Source organism: Salmo salar, chromosome 06 (genome assembly GCF_965601325.2).
Source record: "Salmo salar chromosome 06, fSalSal1, whole genome shotgun sequence".
NCBI classification, from domain to species: domain Eukaryota; kingdom Metazoa; phylum Chordata; class Actinopteri; order Salmoniformes; family Salmonidae; genus Salmo; species Salmo salar.
The window spans coordinates 73,335,629-73,351,322 of NC_138296.1; the positions used below are offsets into that span (position 1 = coordinate 73,335,629).

Here is a 15,694-nt window from a genome sequence, read left to right on the forward strand (position 1 = left end):
GTTTTGCCTTTTGTGTATTGCTGTCCTTCAATAAACATCTCAATTAATTTTGTGTGTTGGCCTTCTATACTGATTACAGATCGACACAAAGCAAACCAAATCAATACCCATCAAGAAAGCCAGTCTGCTATGGTGCATATGTTACGTCCAACATAATCATTCTTTATCTGGCAAATAACTCTCAAAATATCTTAATTCATGTTGTGAAAACAGTTATGAATCTGACTGACTTGCACATGGTACCAGCATTCCGAAGAACACATCGTAAAACAAAGCCCTAGAAAGATAGACATGATAATTAATAGTTTAATAACAAAACATACATCTTGTAGTCTTTTGGAGTACAGAAATTTGGACATTACAAGAAAAAGAAAGCCAACTAAAATGAGCAGCATAAGCTTAACTCAGAGAGCAGATGACTACTGACCATCTCTCTGGACTGAAATAGTCAGATTCAGTTCTTGCTTTTGTGGAGGATGCCCTGATGCACAGATACTGAGTCACTGCTTGTTCATGAGGGTTGGCCTGAGCTAGGGGCCGCACAGTTACAATACCTATTTGTTCAGAAGTTGATCAGATCATCTACGCAGCGCCTTGCTCTGGCTGACCCTTGTCAACAAGCATATTCTCTGGACCGGTCTCAGGGCTGGAGGTTCTGTCTTCTTGATTGGGTGCTGAGATAAGCAGCTTGTGTATGTGACTCTGCTCTTATTGGCTGGGCTTCTCTTCAGTTGGCGGGCCATTCCACATAGGTTCCAGGATATGCTCTGGAACCTTCTCCATGGAGGTCTAAAGACAGACAGATATTACAACCAGAAGTGGAGTCTGTACTTTCAAATTTGAGTGTGTGTATAAGAACGCTAAATTCTTTATCATATCCAAAACGGATTAAGGCATATGACTGACTGATCTTATTCCTGCTGACATAAGATGACATAACAAAGCATATTGAAAAAAAAAAAAGACAATTGTAGATGATTGACATTGTGGTTGACCTTGCTATACCATGGACCTATCCGGACCCTGCATATTTCAAGACATGGCATATGGGGGTGTAGTGAAATACCCAATGGCCTGGACGATTATTTTCTTCTCACTCATCTTGACAAAAACATTTATTTAAAAATGTGGGGGGGGGGGGGGGAAACTATTCTATCAATCCACCATCATTAACACAATGGAAACATCTAAAGATTTATTATTGAAATAGCATGGGTGAAGGCCATGTGGCAAACAATAATGGAGGCACTAGGGATGGAGAGTGAGCTTGTGTGTCTGGGCAGAAGAGATGTAGTTGTTGTTTGTGTGCGTTTGAAAGTTCTTCATATATTTTTTAATTTATTTAACTAGGCAAGTCAGTTCAGGACAAATTCTTATTTACAATGGACGACCTTAATATGTGTATGTTTGTATTTGGTGTCGGAAAAAAAGGGGACAAATGTAAAATAAATTTGTAAAAATGAAACTTATCCAGGACCTGTAACATTACATTTACATTTTAGTCATTTAGCAGACGCTGTTATCCAGAGCGACTTACTGTAGTGAATACATACACTTCAAACATTTTTTTACCGTACTGGTCCCCTGTGGGAAACGAACCCACAACCCTGGCGTTGCAAACACCATGCTCTACCAACTGAGCCACACCGGACCTACATCTTCTCAATCTTACCTTGGTCACCTCCATGGCCACACCCTCTGGCAGATTCCTCTGTATGTATTCCAGGTACACCTGTGCAGTGGATCCAGTCACACGAGAAAGCTAAGGGAGAGAGATGAAAAGGTGATGTAGACATACCACTAACCCCCTGTATCAGTCCATTGAACCTTCCCTATAGCCATCCATCTCATCTTGAAATAAACCCTATGAATCCATTGACTCTTCAGGAGTTCTAACAGAATCAATAGGAGTGGAAACAATCCCCAATGGAATGTTCTAGTTCTGAAAAAATGAGGGCAGAGGCATTTGTAGGAACTTAAGGGTGGAAGAAGACCGTTTGCCTCACCTCTATGCAGCGGTAGTGCGTCCTCATTTCGTACTGGACCCTGTGTTTCTTGAAGATGTGGACAGATTTCAGAAGTGTCAGCCGCTCAATGTTCTTTGGAGGCTCAAATCTAGTGCAAAAAGAAAAGACAGACAGCCTTTTGAGTGAGTATTGTCCCACAGTGAGAAAACAAAAACATTGAGCATTATCATCAAAGCAGATTGGCACTGCTATCTAAATGTAAAAGTGGGTTAGAGATGCTCTGTGCTCATTTAGTCAAAGGACAACTCAGAGATAGGAACATAATAAACTGATGTGACAGTAACTGCTTATCACCCCTCTAGGTCAACTCACACTTTGCCCAGAGTGACTCCCAGCTCTCTGGCAGCCAGGATGGCGAAGAACTCATAGCTGTCCAGGACTGCTTTGTCATGGCCCTTCACCAGCACAGACACCTTCTGGTACAGCGTGTCCGGCTCCTCTGTGAGAATCACCTGGAAGGAAAAGAGAAATGTGTCATTTACCAGATAAAGTTCAGCAGAATAGTGTTTGTTATCCATGCTCTATATAAGGTACTGACTTTTTCCTGGCCATGTGATCTGACAATGAAAGCTCAGGGTCCTAGTTATAGACTAACAGTGCATCAAGGCGATGTAGACAAGGTGTTGAAGGAGTAAAGCTGAAACCACAGAGAGACACCGTCAAGGCTATTGGCACCATAGTGCTGGGGGCATCAAGGCTATTGGCGCTGTGCTGGGAGTGTCAAAAAGAAAACAGGATGACTCACAGATGAGGGAAGAGAGGAAGAGAAGGTCCCAGTGTGGAGGCAGGCTGCAGGCAACTGGAGAGGGCTGTTATAGGAGAACGGAGAAGGAGAAAATGGAGTTGGATTAGTTAGCTCTAGAATTGACAAGTAGTAAACACTCACTATATGGATTTTACACTTGAAGACTATAGCTAGTTAGCTAGTAGCTGACTAAATGCAACTCTATGGTGAATAAAGTATCTAATGAAGTAGAGACCAGGCTTTGTGGAATTCAGTTCCGACTACATTGATTAGTCTAACAAAATCAAGGTTTATTTGTCACGTGCGCCGAATACAACAGGTGTAGACCTTACAGTCAAATGCTTACTTACAGGCTCTAACAGCGCAAAAAAATGTATTAGGTGAACAATAGATAAGTAAAGAAATAAAACAGTAAAAAATAACAGTAGCAAGGCTACATACAGACACCGGTTAGTCAGGCTGATTGAGGTAGTATGTACATGTAGATATGGTTAAAGTGACTAGTGACTATGCATATATGATAAACAGAGAGTAGCAGTAGCCTAAAAAGAGGGGTTGGCGGGTGGTGGGACACAATGCAGATAGCCCGGTTAGCCAAAGTGTTGGTCAGGCCAATTGACGTAGCATGTACATGAATGTATAGTTAAAGTGACTATGCATATATGATAAACAGAGAGCAGCAGCAGCATAAGAGGGGTTGGGGGGCACACAATGCAAATAGTCTGGGTAGCCATTTGATTACCTGTTCAGGAATCTTATGGCTTGGGGGTAAAAACTGTTGAGAAGCCTTTTTGTCCTAGACTTGGCACTCTGGTACCGCTTACCATGCGTTAGTAGAAAGAACAGTCTATGACTGGGGTGGCTGGGGTCTTTGACAATTTTTAGGGCCTTACTCTGGATTGCAGGCAGCTTAGCCTGGATGTCAGGCAGCTTAGCCCCAGTGATGTACTGGGCCGTACGCACTACCCTCTGTAGTGCCTTGCGGTTGGAGGCTGAGCATTTGCTGTACCAGGCAGTGATGCAACCAGTCAGGATGCTCTCGATGTTGCAGCTGTAGAACCTTTTGAGGATCTGAGGACCCATGCCAAATCTTCAGTTTCCTGAGGGGTAATAGGCTTTGTCGCACCCTCTTCACGACTGTCTTGGTGTGTTTGGACAATTCTAGTTTGTTGGTGATGTGGACACCGAGGAACTTGAAGCTCTCAACCTGCTCCACTACAGCCCCGTCGATGAGAATAGGGGCGTGCTCGGTCCTCCTTTTCCTGTTGTCTCCTTAGTCTTGGTTACGTTGAGGGATATGTTGTTTTTCTGGCACCACCTGGCCAGGTCTCTGACCTCCTCCCTGTCGGCTGTCTCGTCGTTGTCGGTGATCAGGCCTACCACTGTTGTCGTCTGCAAACTTAATGATGGTGGAGTCGTGCCTGGCCATGCAGTCATGGGTGAACAGGGAGTACTGGAGGGGACTGAGCACGCACCCCTGGGGGGCTCCAGTGTTGAGGATCAGCGTGACAGATGTATTGCTACCTACCCTCACCACCTGGGGGCAACCCGTCAGGAAGACCAGGATCCAGTTGCAGAGGGAGGTGTTTAGTCCTAGGATCCTTAGCTTAGTGATGAGCTTTGAGGATACTATGGTGTTGAACGCTGAGCTATAGTCAATGAATAGCATTCTCACATAGGTGTTCCTTTTGTCCCGGTGGGAGTGCAATAGAGATTAGAGGTCGACCGATTATGATTTTTCAACACCGATACCGATTATTGGAGGACCAAAAAGCCGGTACCGATTAGTTGGCCGATTTTTTTATTTATTTGTAATAATGACAATACTGAATGAACACTTATTTTAACTTAATATAATACATAAATACTATCAATTTAGCCTCAAATAAATAATGAAACATGTTAAATTTGGTTTAAATAATGCAAAAACAAAGTGTTGGAGAAGAAAGTAAAAGTGCAATATGTGCCATGTAAAAAAGCTAACGTTTAAGTTCCTTGCTCAGAACATGAGAACATATGAAAGCTGGTGGTTCCTTTTAACATGAGTCTCCAATATTCCCAGGTAAGAAGTTTTAGGTTGTAGGTATTATAGGAATTATAGGACTATTTCTCTCTATACGATTTGTATTTCATATACCTTTTGACTATTGGATGTTCTTATAGGCAATTTAGTATTGCCAGTGTAACAGTATAGCTTCCGTCCCTCTCCTCGCTCCTGCCTGGGCTCGAACCAGGAACACATCGACAACAGCCACCCTCAAAGCAGCGTTAGCCATGCAGAGCAAGGGGAACAACTACTTCAAGTCTCAGAGCGAGTGACGTTTGAAACGCTATTGGCGCACATCCAGCTAACTAGCTAGCCATTTCACATTGGTTACACCAGCCTAATCTTGGGAGTTGATAGGCTTGAAGTCATAAACAGCGCAATGCTTGAAGAATTGCGAAGGGCTGCTGGCAAAACGCACGAAAGTGCTGTTTGAATGAATGCTTACGAGCCTGCTGGTGCCTACCACCGCTCAGTCAGACTGCTCTATCAAATCATAGACTTAATTATAATATACTGCTCAAAAAAATAAAGGGAACACTTAAACAACACAATGTAACTCCAAGTCAATCACACTTCTGTGAAATCAAACTGTCCACTTAGGAAGCAACACTGATTGACAATACATTTCACATGCTGTTGTGCTAATGGAATAGACAACAGGTGGAAATTATAGGCAATTAGCAAGACACCCCCAATAAAGGAGTGGTTCTGCAGGTGGTAACCACAGACCACTTCTCAGTTCCTATGCTTCCTGGCTGATGTTTTGGTCACTTTTGAATGCTGGCGGTGCTTTCACTGTAGTGGTAACATGAGACAGAGTCTACAACCCACACAAGTGGCTCAGGTAGTGCAGCTCATCCAGGATGGCACATCAATGAAAGCTGTGGCAAGAAGGTTTGCTGTGTCTGTCAGCGTAGTGTTCAGAGCATGGAGGCGCTACCAGGAGACAGGCCAGTACATCAGGAGACGTGGAGGAGGCCGTAGGAGGGCAACAACCCAGCAGCAGGACCGCTACCTACGCCTTTGTGCAAGGAGGAGCACTGCCAGAGCCCTGCAAAATGACCTCCAGCAGGCCACAAATGTGCATGTGTCTGCTCAAACGGTCAGAAACAGACTCCATGAGGGTGGTATGAGGGCCCGACGTCCACAGGTGGGGGTTGTGCTTACAGCCCAACACCGTGCAGGACGTTTGGCATTTGCCAGAGAACACCAAGATTGGCAAATTCGCCACTGGCGCCCTGTGCTCTTCACAGATGAAAGCAGGTTCACACTGAGCACATGTGACAGACGTGACAGTCTGGAGACGCCGTGGAGAACGTTCTGCTGCCTGCAACATCCTCCAGCATGACCGGTTTGGCGGTGGGTCAGTCATGGTGTGGGGTGGCATTTCTTTGGGGGGCCGCACAGCCCTCCATGTGCTCGCCAGAGGTAGCCTGACTGCCATTAGGTACCGAGATGAGATCCTCAGACCCCTTGTGAGACCATATGCTGGTGCGGTTGGCCCTGGGTTCCTCCTAATGCAAGACAATGCTAGACCTCATGTGGCTGGAGTGTGTCAGTAGTTCCTGCAAGAGGAAGGCATTGATGCTATGGACTGGCCCGCCCGTTCCCCAGACCTGAATCCAATTGAGCACATCTGGGACATCATGTCTCGCTCCATCCACCAACGCCACGTTGCACCACAGACTGTCCAGGAGTTGGCGGATGCTTTAGTCCAGGTCTGGGAGGAGATCCCTCAGGAGACCATCCGCCACCTCATCAGGAGCATGCCCAGGCGTTGTAGGGAGGTCATACAGGCACATGGAGGCCACACACACTACTGAGCCTCATTTTGACTTGTTTTAAGGACATTACATCAAAGTTGGATCAGCCTGTAGTGTGGTTTTCCACTTTAATTTTGAGTGTGACTCCAAATCCAGACCTCCATGGGTTGATAAATTGGATTTCCATTGATTATTTTTGTGATTTTGTTGTCAGCACATTCAACTATGTAAAGATAAAAGTATTTAATAAGATTATTTCATTCATTCAGATCTAGGATGTGTTATTTTAGTGTTCCCTTTATTTTTTTGAGCAGTGTATAATAAACACCCAGAAATACGAGCCTTAGGTCATATAATATGGCCGAATCCGGAAACTATAATCTCGAAAACAAAACGTTTATTTTTTCAGTGAAATACGGAACTGTTCTAACGGGTGGCATCCCTAAGTCTAAATATTCCTGTAACATTGCACAACCTTCAATGTTATGTCATAATTAAGTAAAATTCTGGCAAATTAGTTCGCAACGAGCCAGGCGGCCCAAACTGTTGCATATACCCTGACTCTGCGTGCAATGAACGCAAGAGAACTGACACAATTTCACCTGCTAACCTGGATTTCTTTTAGCTAAATATGCATGTTTTATGCATTGTGCTTTTTTCGCAAATGCGCTTTTGTAAAGTCATCCCCCATTTGGCGAAGTTGGCTGTCTTTGTTAGGAAGTAATAGTATTCACACAGTTCGCAACGAGCCAGGCAGCCCAAACTGCTGCATATATCCTGACTCTGTTGCAGAGGTGACACATTTTCCCTAGTTAAAATAAATTCATGTTAGCAGGCAATATGAACTAAATATGCAGGTTTAAAAATATATACTTGTGTATTGATTTTAAGAAAGACATTGATGTTTATGGTTAGGTACACGGAGCAACGACAGTCCTTTTTCGCGAATGCGCACCGCATCGATTATATGCAACGCAGGACAGGCTAGATAAACTAGTAAAAGCATCAACCATGTGTAGTTAACTAGTGATTATGATTGATTGATTGTTTTTTATAAGATAAGTTTAATGCTAGCTAGCAACTTACCTTGGCTTCTTACTGAATTCGCGTAACAGGCAGGCTCCTCGTGGAGTGCAATGTAAAGCAGGTGGTTAGAGCGTTGGACTAGTTAACCGTAAGGTTGCAAGATTGAATCCCCAAGCTGACAAGGTAAAAATCTGTCGTTCTGCACCTGAACAAGGCAGTTAACCCACCGTTCCTAGGCCGTCATTGAAAATAAGAATGTGTTAACGGACTTGCCTAGTTAAAAAATATTATAAAAAAATAATAATAAATTCGGCAAATGGGTGACCAAAAATACCGATTGTTATATGAACTTGAAAATCGGCCATTCCGATTAATCAGTCGACCTCTAATAGAGATTGCATCATCTGTGGATCTGTTTGGGTGGTATGCAAATTGGAGTGGGTCTAGGGTTTCTGGGATAATGGTGTTGATGTGAGCAATTACCAGCCTTTCAAAGCACTTCATGGCTACGGACGTGAGTGCTACGGGTCTGTAGTCATTTAGGCAGGTTGCCTGTGTGTTCTTGGGCACAGGGACTATGGTGGTCTGCTTGAAACATGTTGGTATTACAGACTCAATCAGGGACATGTCGAAAATGTCAGTGAAGACACCTGCCAGTTGGTCAGCACGTGCCCGGAGCACATGTCCTGGTAATCAGTCTGGCCCCGCAGCCTTGTGAATGTTGACCTGTTTAAAGGTCTAACTCACTTCGGCTGGAACAGCTGCTGTCATGCATGCTTCAGTGTTGCTTGCCTCGAAGCAAGCATAGACTTGATTTAGCTCGTCTGGTAGGCTCATGTCACTGGGCAACTCGTGGCTGTGCTTCCCTTTGTAGTCTCTAATAGTTTGCAAGCTCTGCCACATAAGACGAGCGTCGGAGCCGGTGTAGTACGATTCAGTCTTAGCCCTGTATTGACACTTAGCCTGTTTGATGGTATAGCAGGATCTCTTATAAGCCTCCGGGTTAGAGACCCGCACCTGAAAGCTGCAGCTCTACCCTTTAGCTCAGTGCGAATGTCGCCTGTAACCAAGGTCAATACTTTAAAAAAAAAATGTAAATAATGAAATGCTTACCTATGTTTGTCCTCTGTAGTCGTGTGCCTTTGTTTGCTGAAATCCCACATTTTCAATAAACGTTCATTTAAACCGACTGTTTGCTCGTTTGTTTCTCAAAGATGGCAAGTCATTGCAAATGTGCACGTCTCCGATTACTTAGGCCAAGGGCTCCAAATACTCATTCACCAATCAAATATCTGATGGTGTGTCTATCAAACAAATTTCACATTCGCGCTGAGATGCCATCTTCAATAAATAGAAATGAGCAGTTGGTGGTTGCATTTGACGTTTATTGAAAAAGTATGGATTTCAACAAATGATGGTGAATACTTAAAAAAAAAAAAATGTACAATGGAGTTGAGTTTAGTCCGCTAGTTAGTTAGGTACATACCGAAATAATGTAGATATCCCATGATATCTGCAAGCGTTCAATCCTATTGATCCCTGTAAAAACGGGTCAAATTGTTATTAGCTAAAACTGTGAATTAACAAAACATCATCAAGGTAACTAGCTATGGTCCAGGTTGTTAGTAAACGCCCTAGAGCAGAGCTGGCTAACTAAGTTCACACGCAGAGACAGAATCTGTGCGATAAGCTTCGTGTATTAGAGAAATACATGTGGATAACCCATTAATAACGACAACGCATATACTTAATCTTAAGTATAGTAAATACTCTACCGATTGTGAGACTCCCACGAATATCCTTCCAAAGGTGCGAATATTTCGACAGACTACCACGGGGGCCGCCATGATCTTTGTGGGGGCGGGACAGTTATCTTCTTCAGTGACAGACTGACCAAGAAAGCGGTGAAATGCTGCCTCCATCGGTATCGGAGTAATAACAGGTTTAATCGTTTTATTTTTATTTTGTATGTTATAGGTACATTTAGCCATCTAATTTCTTCTAGAACCTACATTTGTGCTATTTTGCAAAGAAAATATTATCTTACTAAGTCATGCCACATGCAACAACATATACAGATAACAATTAGCTATGGTCTACCAATTGAAAAGTACTTTTCTCAAATGTTGTTCCATATATTCAAGCAATTCAGAAAATGTAGATTGAAGATCTTCGTGTCTCCAATATTAGCTGTTTATCTACAGAAAAAGAGGTGTAGCGGACCAAATCACGTATGTCACGTGATACAGTAACCCGGGCCACGTTCAGTTGCCAAACGTTGTCAAACGTTGCCGATAGAAATGCCATGAATAGACCTGATGCGATCCCTCTACATAGAGATTATGTAACATTGCTAGAGGGCCTCTGTCATAAACTCTCAAAATTCCAGAATGGATTGAAAATGGCAGCCATATTGGTCAGGGAGAAATCCAAACCAGTCTAATTGGAATGACTGGCAGTAGAGGCATAATCCTGATTTCACTTATGCTGGGGGAAAAAAGTAAGGCATCTGATATATCAGAAATTGTGTCATAGATTTATTGTGAACCTAAAATATTGTCATATAATTATAAATACAGTTTATCCAAGTTTTATATCAATGTTCTGTGTAAATAGCCTCTAAAATATGTAAACAGTCCATAAATATAAACATTGTTGTTTTCTTGGAAAGCTGTAAGTGCTATTATATGATACAATATCAGTACTTGTTGCACTTAGAACTTGTCTAAATCATATCATCAAGTGATTTCAGCCAGTGTATGGTTGTGGATTGACTGCACTTTTTGAATGGAATGTTAACATATTGGCAGTAAATTAAAACAATTAATTTAAAATTGGCTGGCTAGCTAGCTAACCAACATATAGTGTAGAGACATTCTTCAAATTCATTATTTTACACTATCTTATCACAGCACTGGAAAACCATGTTTGACCAACTTCCTGACCAAAATGGCTAAACTTTATCCCGTCATAAGAAGGTTAATGAACATTCTATTATTTCATAAGAAAGTTCATGAACATTCCATTATTTTCATTCCTAATTCCATGTGCCACTACGTGTCAGAGGCCTATTTGTTCTACATAGCCTATTTCTATCTGAACGTTCCAAAACGTTGCGTCCTACTGAACGCGCCCCAGCACAGGCCCTGCCCTGTACATTCAGCATCAACACAAGACAAGACAAGGGAAGGGAGACGAGAGGTAAGCGGTTTCTCATTGTCCATTGATATTTATCCAGCGATATTGACGTTAGGTCTCACATGATTTTAGCATTCTGACAACGATACCTACTCCCTTGCTGTTATTGCAATTAGCCACACAAACGAGTATTTTCAAAACAAAACGGCTAGCTAGCTGGTTTTCTATCGGGCTACTGACTAGCTAACGTAAGCTAACTAGCTAGCCAACCAATTTACAGTGAAGATGCCGATGCTAGTGGTTGGTAACGTTAGCTAGCTAGCTAGTTTTGTGATTTGTAAAATGTCCAGATGAAATGGGACAATGCCGGTATTTCTGTCTGTGGCTTACTAGTTAACTAGGTAATTAATCATTTAGTTGCCCGCTTTAGGTATGTAGTGAATAAGCTGCTAAATTGCTAGCTGGCTAATGCAAATGCTGCCAATATTTAGCAGAATGGATTGATATTATTATATGGTCACTGTTATTTAGCCCGCTATTCGCTAAGGTTAGCTAACGTCACTGATTGGGCTGTGCTGCCAAAAGACCAAAGTATCAAATACTTGCATATAAAGAAATATCCCCAGTTTATGGTGCTAAACCAACGCGATTCTGGAAACTAACGTTATTTAGCAGGGGTTTATAAGGGTATGCAATTTATTGGAAATCGAATAGTTATGTTGTGGATAATTATGGCACTGAGCTGTTAACTAGCTGCTGTATCAATATATGAACATAGCCTGAATCAATGATTTGTAAACCGAACGGGATGGCCAATACGTTTGACAACGGAAGGCTCCGATGTTGTGCCTCCCATCGAGTTTCTTCACAGATCACAGCCGAACAATATTTGTAGTATTTTATTGTCCTTTCCTTTGCGTCGTGGTCTTTATGACCATTCGCCATGCATTCTCGCGCTCTTGATTTCTGTCTCAGATTTCTCTCTGAGTCTCAACAATGTGAACACAAACGGCGCATTCGGGCTGGTCTTGGCATATTTATTGCTGCTGTATTTTCTCAGGGGTATCAGTTCGCCTTGATCTTCTCCTTGATCACCCAATATAAAATGTTTATTTTTCTCCTTCTTTCACAGCACTCCTTGACGGGATCCCCGACATAGATTGGAAGGCAAGCTGGGTAACATAATGATGTTGCTGGGAGAAGCAGCACTCCCACGGGTTGGGGTTGACAGCTGGGGTTTATTCATTACACCAAGTCTTTTGCAAAACGTTTATTAAACTGACGCAAACGTAACGGGGAGGGCCCTACCTGCGTTTGTCCAATAGAAACTTTCGTTTTAGTTGCAAAACATTTTGTTTTGGACTCGTGATTACAGCCCTGATGTGAGGAGTCCCATTTCTTACATTGCATGGAGAACAGGTGTTCGGTTCAGCAGTGATGCCACACCGAATTGGACCATATTCAGAATAATCGGATGCTCCAGATTGAAGCAGTGGATGGTTTGGAATTGAGATTTGATGCCGGCATTCTATGAGGTTTTTTTTAGTGCTCTGACATTTGCCTTTTGACATGCACTCAACAAATGTATTTCTTACAGAGGCTCCAAGAATGAATATTTTTTAAACTTATTGCGTGGTTCAAAGTTGTTGGAGGAGGTTTGTTAAATTGTTAGTTTAGTTGGCTTTGAGTTGCCAACGTGTTCCAGCACTGTAGCCTACGACTGCAAACAAAGGAAAATAGGTTTTCTTATCCTGTGATCGGATCTACTGTAGTTATAAAAGTCCACTTCATGTTAAGTAAAAAAATGTGGTCATGGATAACATTTGGTAGTACGCGATGTATAGACCAATACTTTAATCTTTCACCTCCGTGGTCAATACTCATGGAGTCAGTATCACATTGACAGGATTTACTGATTTAACAAATCGAAATGACCTGAATGTGTGCCTTTGAACTTTTATGCAATCTTCTACGAAATCACCACTGGCCAACCATGTTATTTAGATAATTTGGTGATCAACAACTGATCAGACTATTTTCTTAAAAACGTATGGGAACAAACACCTAGATAGACTACCAAAACGTCAAATAATATGCAGCGTCTGTTCCACGGCGCCGACACGAGTTTGCCTGCAGCGGAGTGGAAGCGCTCATAGCTGGACCACCATCCTTTCCAAAAGGCGCGACCTACAGGATTCTTTTACCTCATCGTGGAACGAATTGCAGTCGGCAGGCATGTTCGCCGCAGTGGAGCATGGCCCCGTCCTGTGCAGCGACTCCAACATACTCTGCCTGTCATGGAAGGGCCGGGTACCCAAGAGCGAGAAGGAGAAGCCGGTGTGCCGGCGGCGCTACTATGAGGAGGGCTGGCTTGCCACAGGGAATGGGAGAGGGGTTGTCGGGGTAACGTTCACATCCAGCCACTGCAGAAGGGATCGGACTACCCCACAGAGGATCAACTTCAACCTGAGAGGACACAATAGTGAGGTAACAGACATGTTTATTTGGTGATTATAAATGTGCACATTGAAGTAATGTTTGTATAGAATCATAAATGTCATAAGTATTTAGAATATTTTTATCTTGCTTTTCATGGTTTCTAACATCAAATAATACATTAGACAGTTTGTCTGTTTCATATCATTCAAATGTTGAAGTCTGGGTAAAGTAACATTGTATTACCAATTTAATTACTCTCATATACGGTATTGTTAGTCAGTGAGCTGGTCTTACTATGTTTCCTGTGTAAGAGAGAGGAGAGTGGCTGTTGGTTACTGTGGTTCAGATGGACCAAGCTGCTGTGTCAGTATTCCACAAAGCAGCTGACTAGAGCGGAACCCTACAGTGACTGAAGTACTGACTGACTCCCGCAAGGACTGGTCCCGAGCCTGACCACAGTCCCACAAATTCTATTTTAGCCATATGTGACGCAGCTCGTTTGGCAGCCATGGTCCCAGCAATTCTACACCCTATAGGCAATATCACAATGAGCAAAATGAACCCAAGAAATAGGTTAAATTATCAGAGTTTTTCATGTGGCCCATTTATATCATAATATAGGCTATCTGTATTACTGGGCTATATCAGAAGACTTTCTTATTTTATTTTTATATAAAAAATATGTTTTATTGTATCTTTTTGTTTTTTTATTGCCCTTTTTTCTTCCCAATTTCGTGGTATCCAAATTGGTAGTTACAGTCTTGTCTCATCACTGCAACTACCGTACGGACTCTGGAGAGGCGAAGGTCTTGAGCCGTGCATCCTCCGAAACACAACCCAACCAAGCTGCGCTGCTTCTTGATATTATGCCCGCTTAACCCGGAAGCCACCCACACCAATGTGTCGGTGGAAACACCGTACATTTGGCGACTGTCAGCGTGCACTGTGCCCGGCCCGCCGCAGGAGTTGCTAGTGCGCGATGCGACCAGAACATCCCTGCCAGCCAAACCGTCCCCTAACCCGGATGACGCTGGGCCAATTGTGCGCCGCCCCATGGGTCTCCCGGTCGCGGCCGGCTGCGACAGAGCCTGGACTCGAACCAGGATCTCTAGTGGCACAGCTAGCACTGTGATGCATTGCCTTAGACCGCTGCACCACTCGGGAGGCCCAAAACTAGTTTTTCTTATGGCTCTCTCTTCCCTCTGCAGCAGACATTTGGTGAGCAGTATGTTTGAAACATTGAATCTCAATAAAATCACAGTATTTTCATCGCAATACATATCGCATCGGCACCCAAGTATCATGATAATATCTTGAGATCCCTGGCAATTCCCAGACAGATACAATATTGTGTGCTATATCTTGGAAAATAAATACATGTGACTCTGTATGACAACATAATGATGTTTGTTTCCAACATTAGGGCTGCTTTCCTGAAGAAGTTAAATCGGGCTTCGTGTTTTGTTTCCTTGCCACGATACTAACGAGTATTGCGACTATTGGAATCGTCCCAGCCCTACTAAACTATAGCTTAATCATATTCAGGAAGTTCATTTTCTTAGAAGAGAACTGCCTCGTGCTTCTCTGGCCATGCATATATCCCACTCTATTTAATAGATATCAGACACTCACCTGATCTCGCACGCCCAACTAGGAGAGGTATGGCTACTGAACTTGAAGCAGCAAGAATGATGAGAGCAGACACTTGCACTTTTTCTTACGTTTTGCATAGCCTATAGCCTACCCTTTAGGCGCTGGAAGATTTGCAGGCAGAGACAAATAAATGGTTTATCAATATTTATTGAAAAGGTGCCAAAACATTTAACATTTTTGGGTTGCACCTCTACTCACGTTGGTTGAGTGCCCTCCACCTCTTTCCATTTATAAATATTTATTTCCACACACTGGTGAACTGCAGCCTAGTCATGACATAGGGTGGTGGTAGGTAGCATAGGGGTTAGAGCAAATATTCCCAAACTGGGGTACGCTTAATGCCGCTGGGGGGATACGCCTAATAAAAATGTTTTTCACATTTCAAAAAAAATATATATGTATTTTTATTTATATCTTTTTACAAAAAATGTCTTCACATTTTCAAACAGTCCATTTATATTTTCCAACGGGGCTATACATTTGGGTGAGGTTTTTTCTCCCCTGAGCAGCCTCGTTTCATTAAACCATCTAGTGTTCAGCGAAATAACAACACAATGTCAAATACAGGTAGCCAAGTCAAATAATTAACATCCAATCACATTAACCGTTACTCTCTCGCGGGAATTCCACAAACGGTCCATATGTAGCCAAACGTAGCTTCTGCTCATTTTGTTTGCTCGAAAATGGATAAATGGTTAAAAAAAGTAAGGCCCGGGTCCATAGAGACACATACCAGCTCTACTGGTAACGTTACTACTGCTACTACCAGCGTAGCAGTACTACACCTGAACCTGTCGACGAAACAAGTTGTTCTGCTTCCACGAGCATATCCAATGCTAGCATCAGTAATTCTACA

General features: G+C 42.8%; 2 protein-coding genes across 3 annotated transcripts in view; one reads left to right on the top strand and one right to left on the bottom strand.

Moving 5' to 3' along the window:
• Window positions 1-288: 288 nt before the first annotated feature.
• Window positions 289-9,545, bottom strand: mrps10 (mitochondrial ribosomal protein S10). Its single transcript, XM_014205645.2, has 7 exons — window positions 9,384-9,545; window positions 9,095-9,147; window positions 2,773-2,836; window positions 2,340-2,479; window positions 2,007-2,115; window positions 1,673-1,762; window positions 289-789 (listed from the first exon to the last, which is right to left on the bottom strand). Exons 1-7 carry the CDS (start codon window positions 9,528-9,530, stop codon window positions 709-711), a joined length of 684 nt encoding a protein of 227 aa, XP_014061120.1. The 5' UTR covers window positions 9,531-9,545; the 3' UTR covers window positions 289-708.
• Window positions 9,546-10,725: 1,180 nt separating this feature from the next.
• Window positions 10,726-15,694, top strand: part of tulp4a (TUB like protein 4a) — a 50,883-nt gene continuing 45,914 nt past the window's right edge. For both annotated transcript variants that reach the window (XM_014205638.3, XM_014205639.3), the window contains exons 1-2: window positions 10,726-10,809; window positions 11,879-13,233. In XM_014205638.3, the coding sequence (XP_014061113.1) occupies window positions 12,982-13,233 (252 nt within the window). In that variant the 5' untranslated portion in view covers window positions 10,726-10,809; window positions 11,879-12,981. The remainder of the gene's footprint in view (window positions 10,810-11,878; window positions 13,234-15,694) is intronic.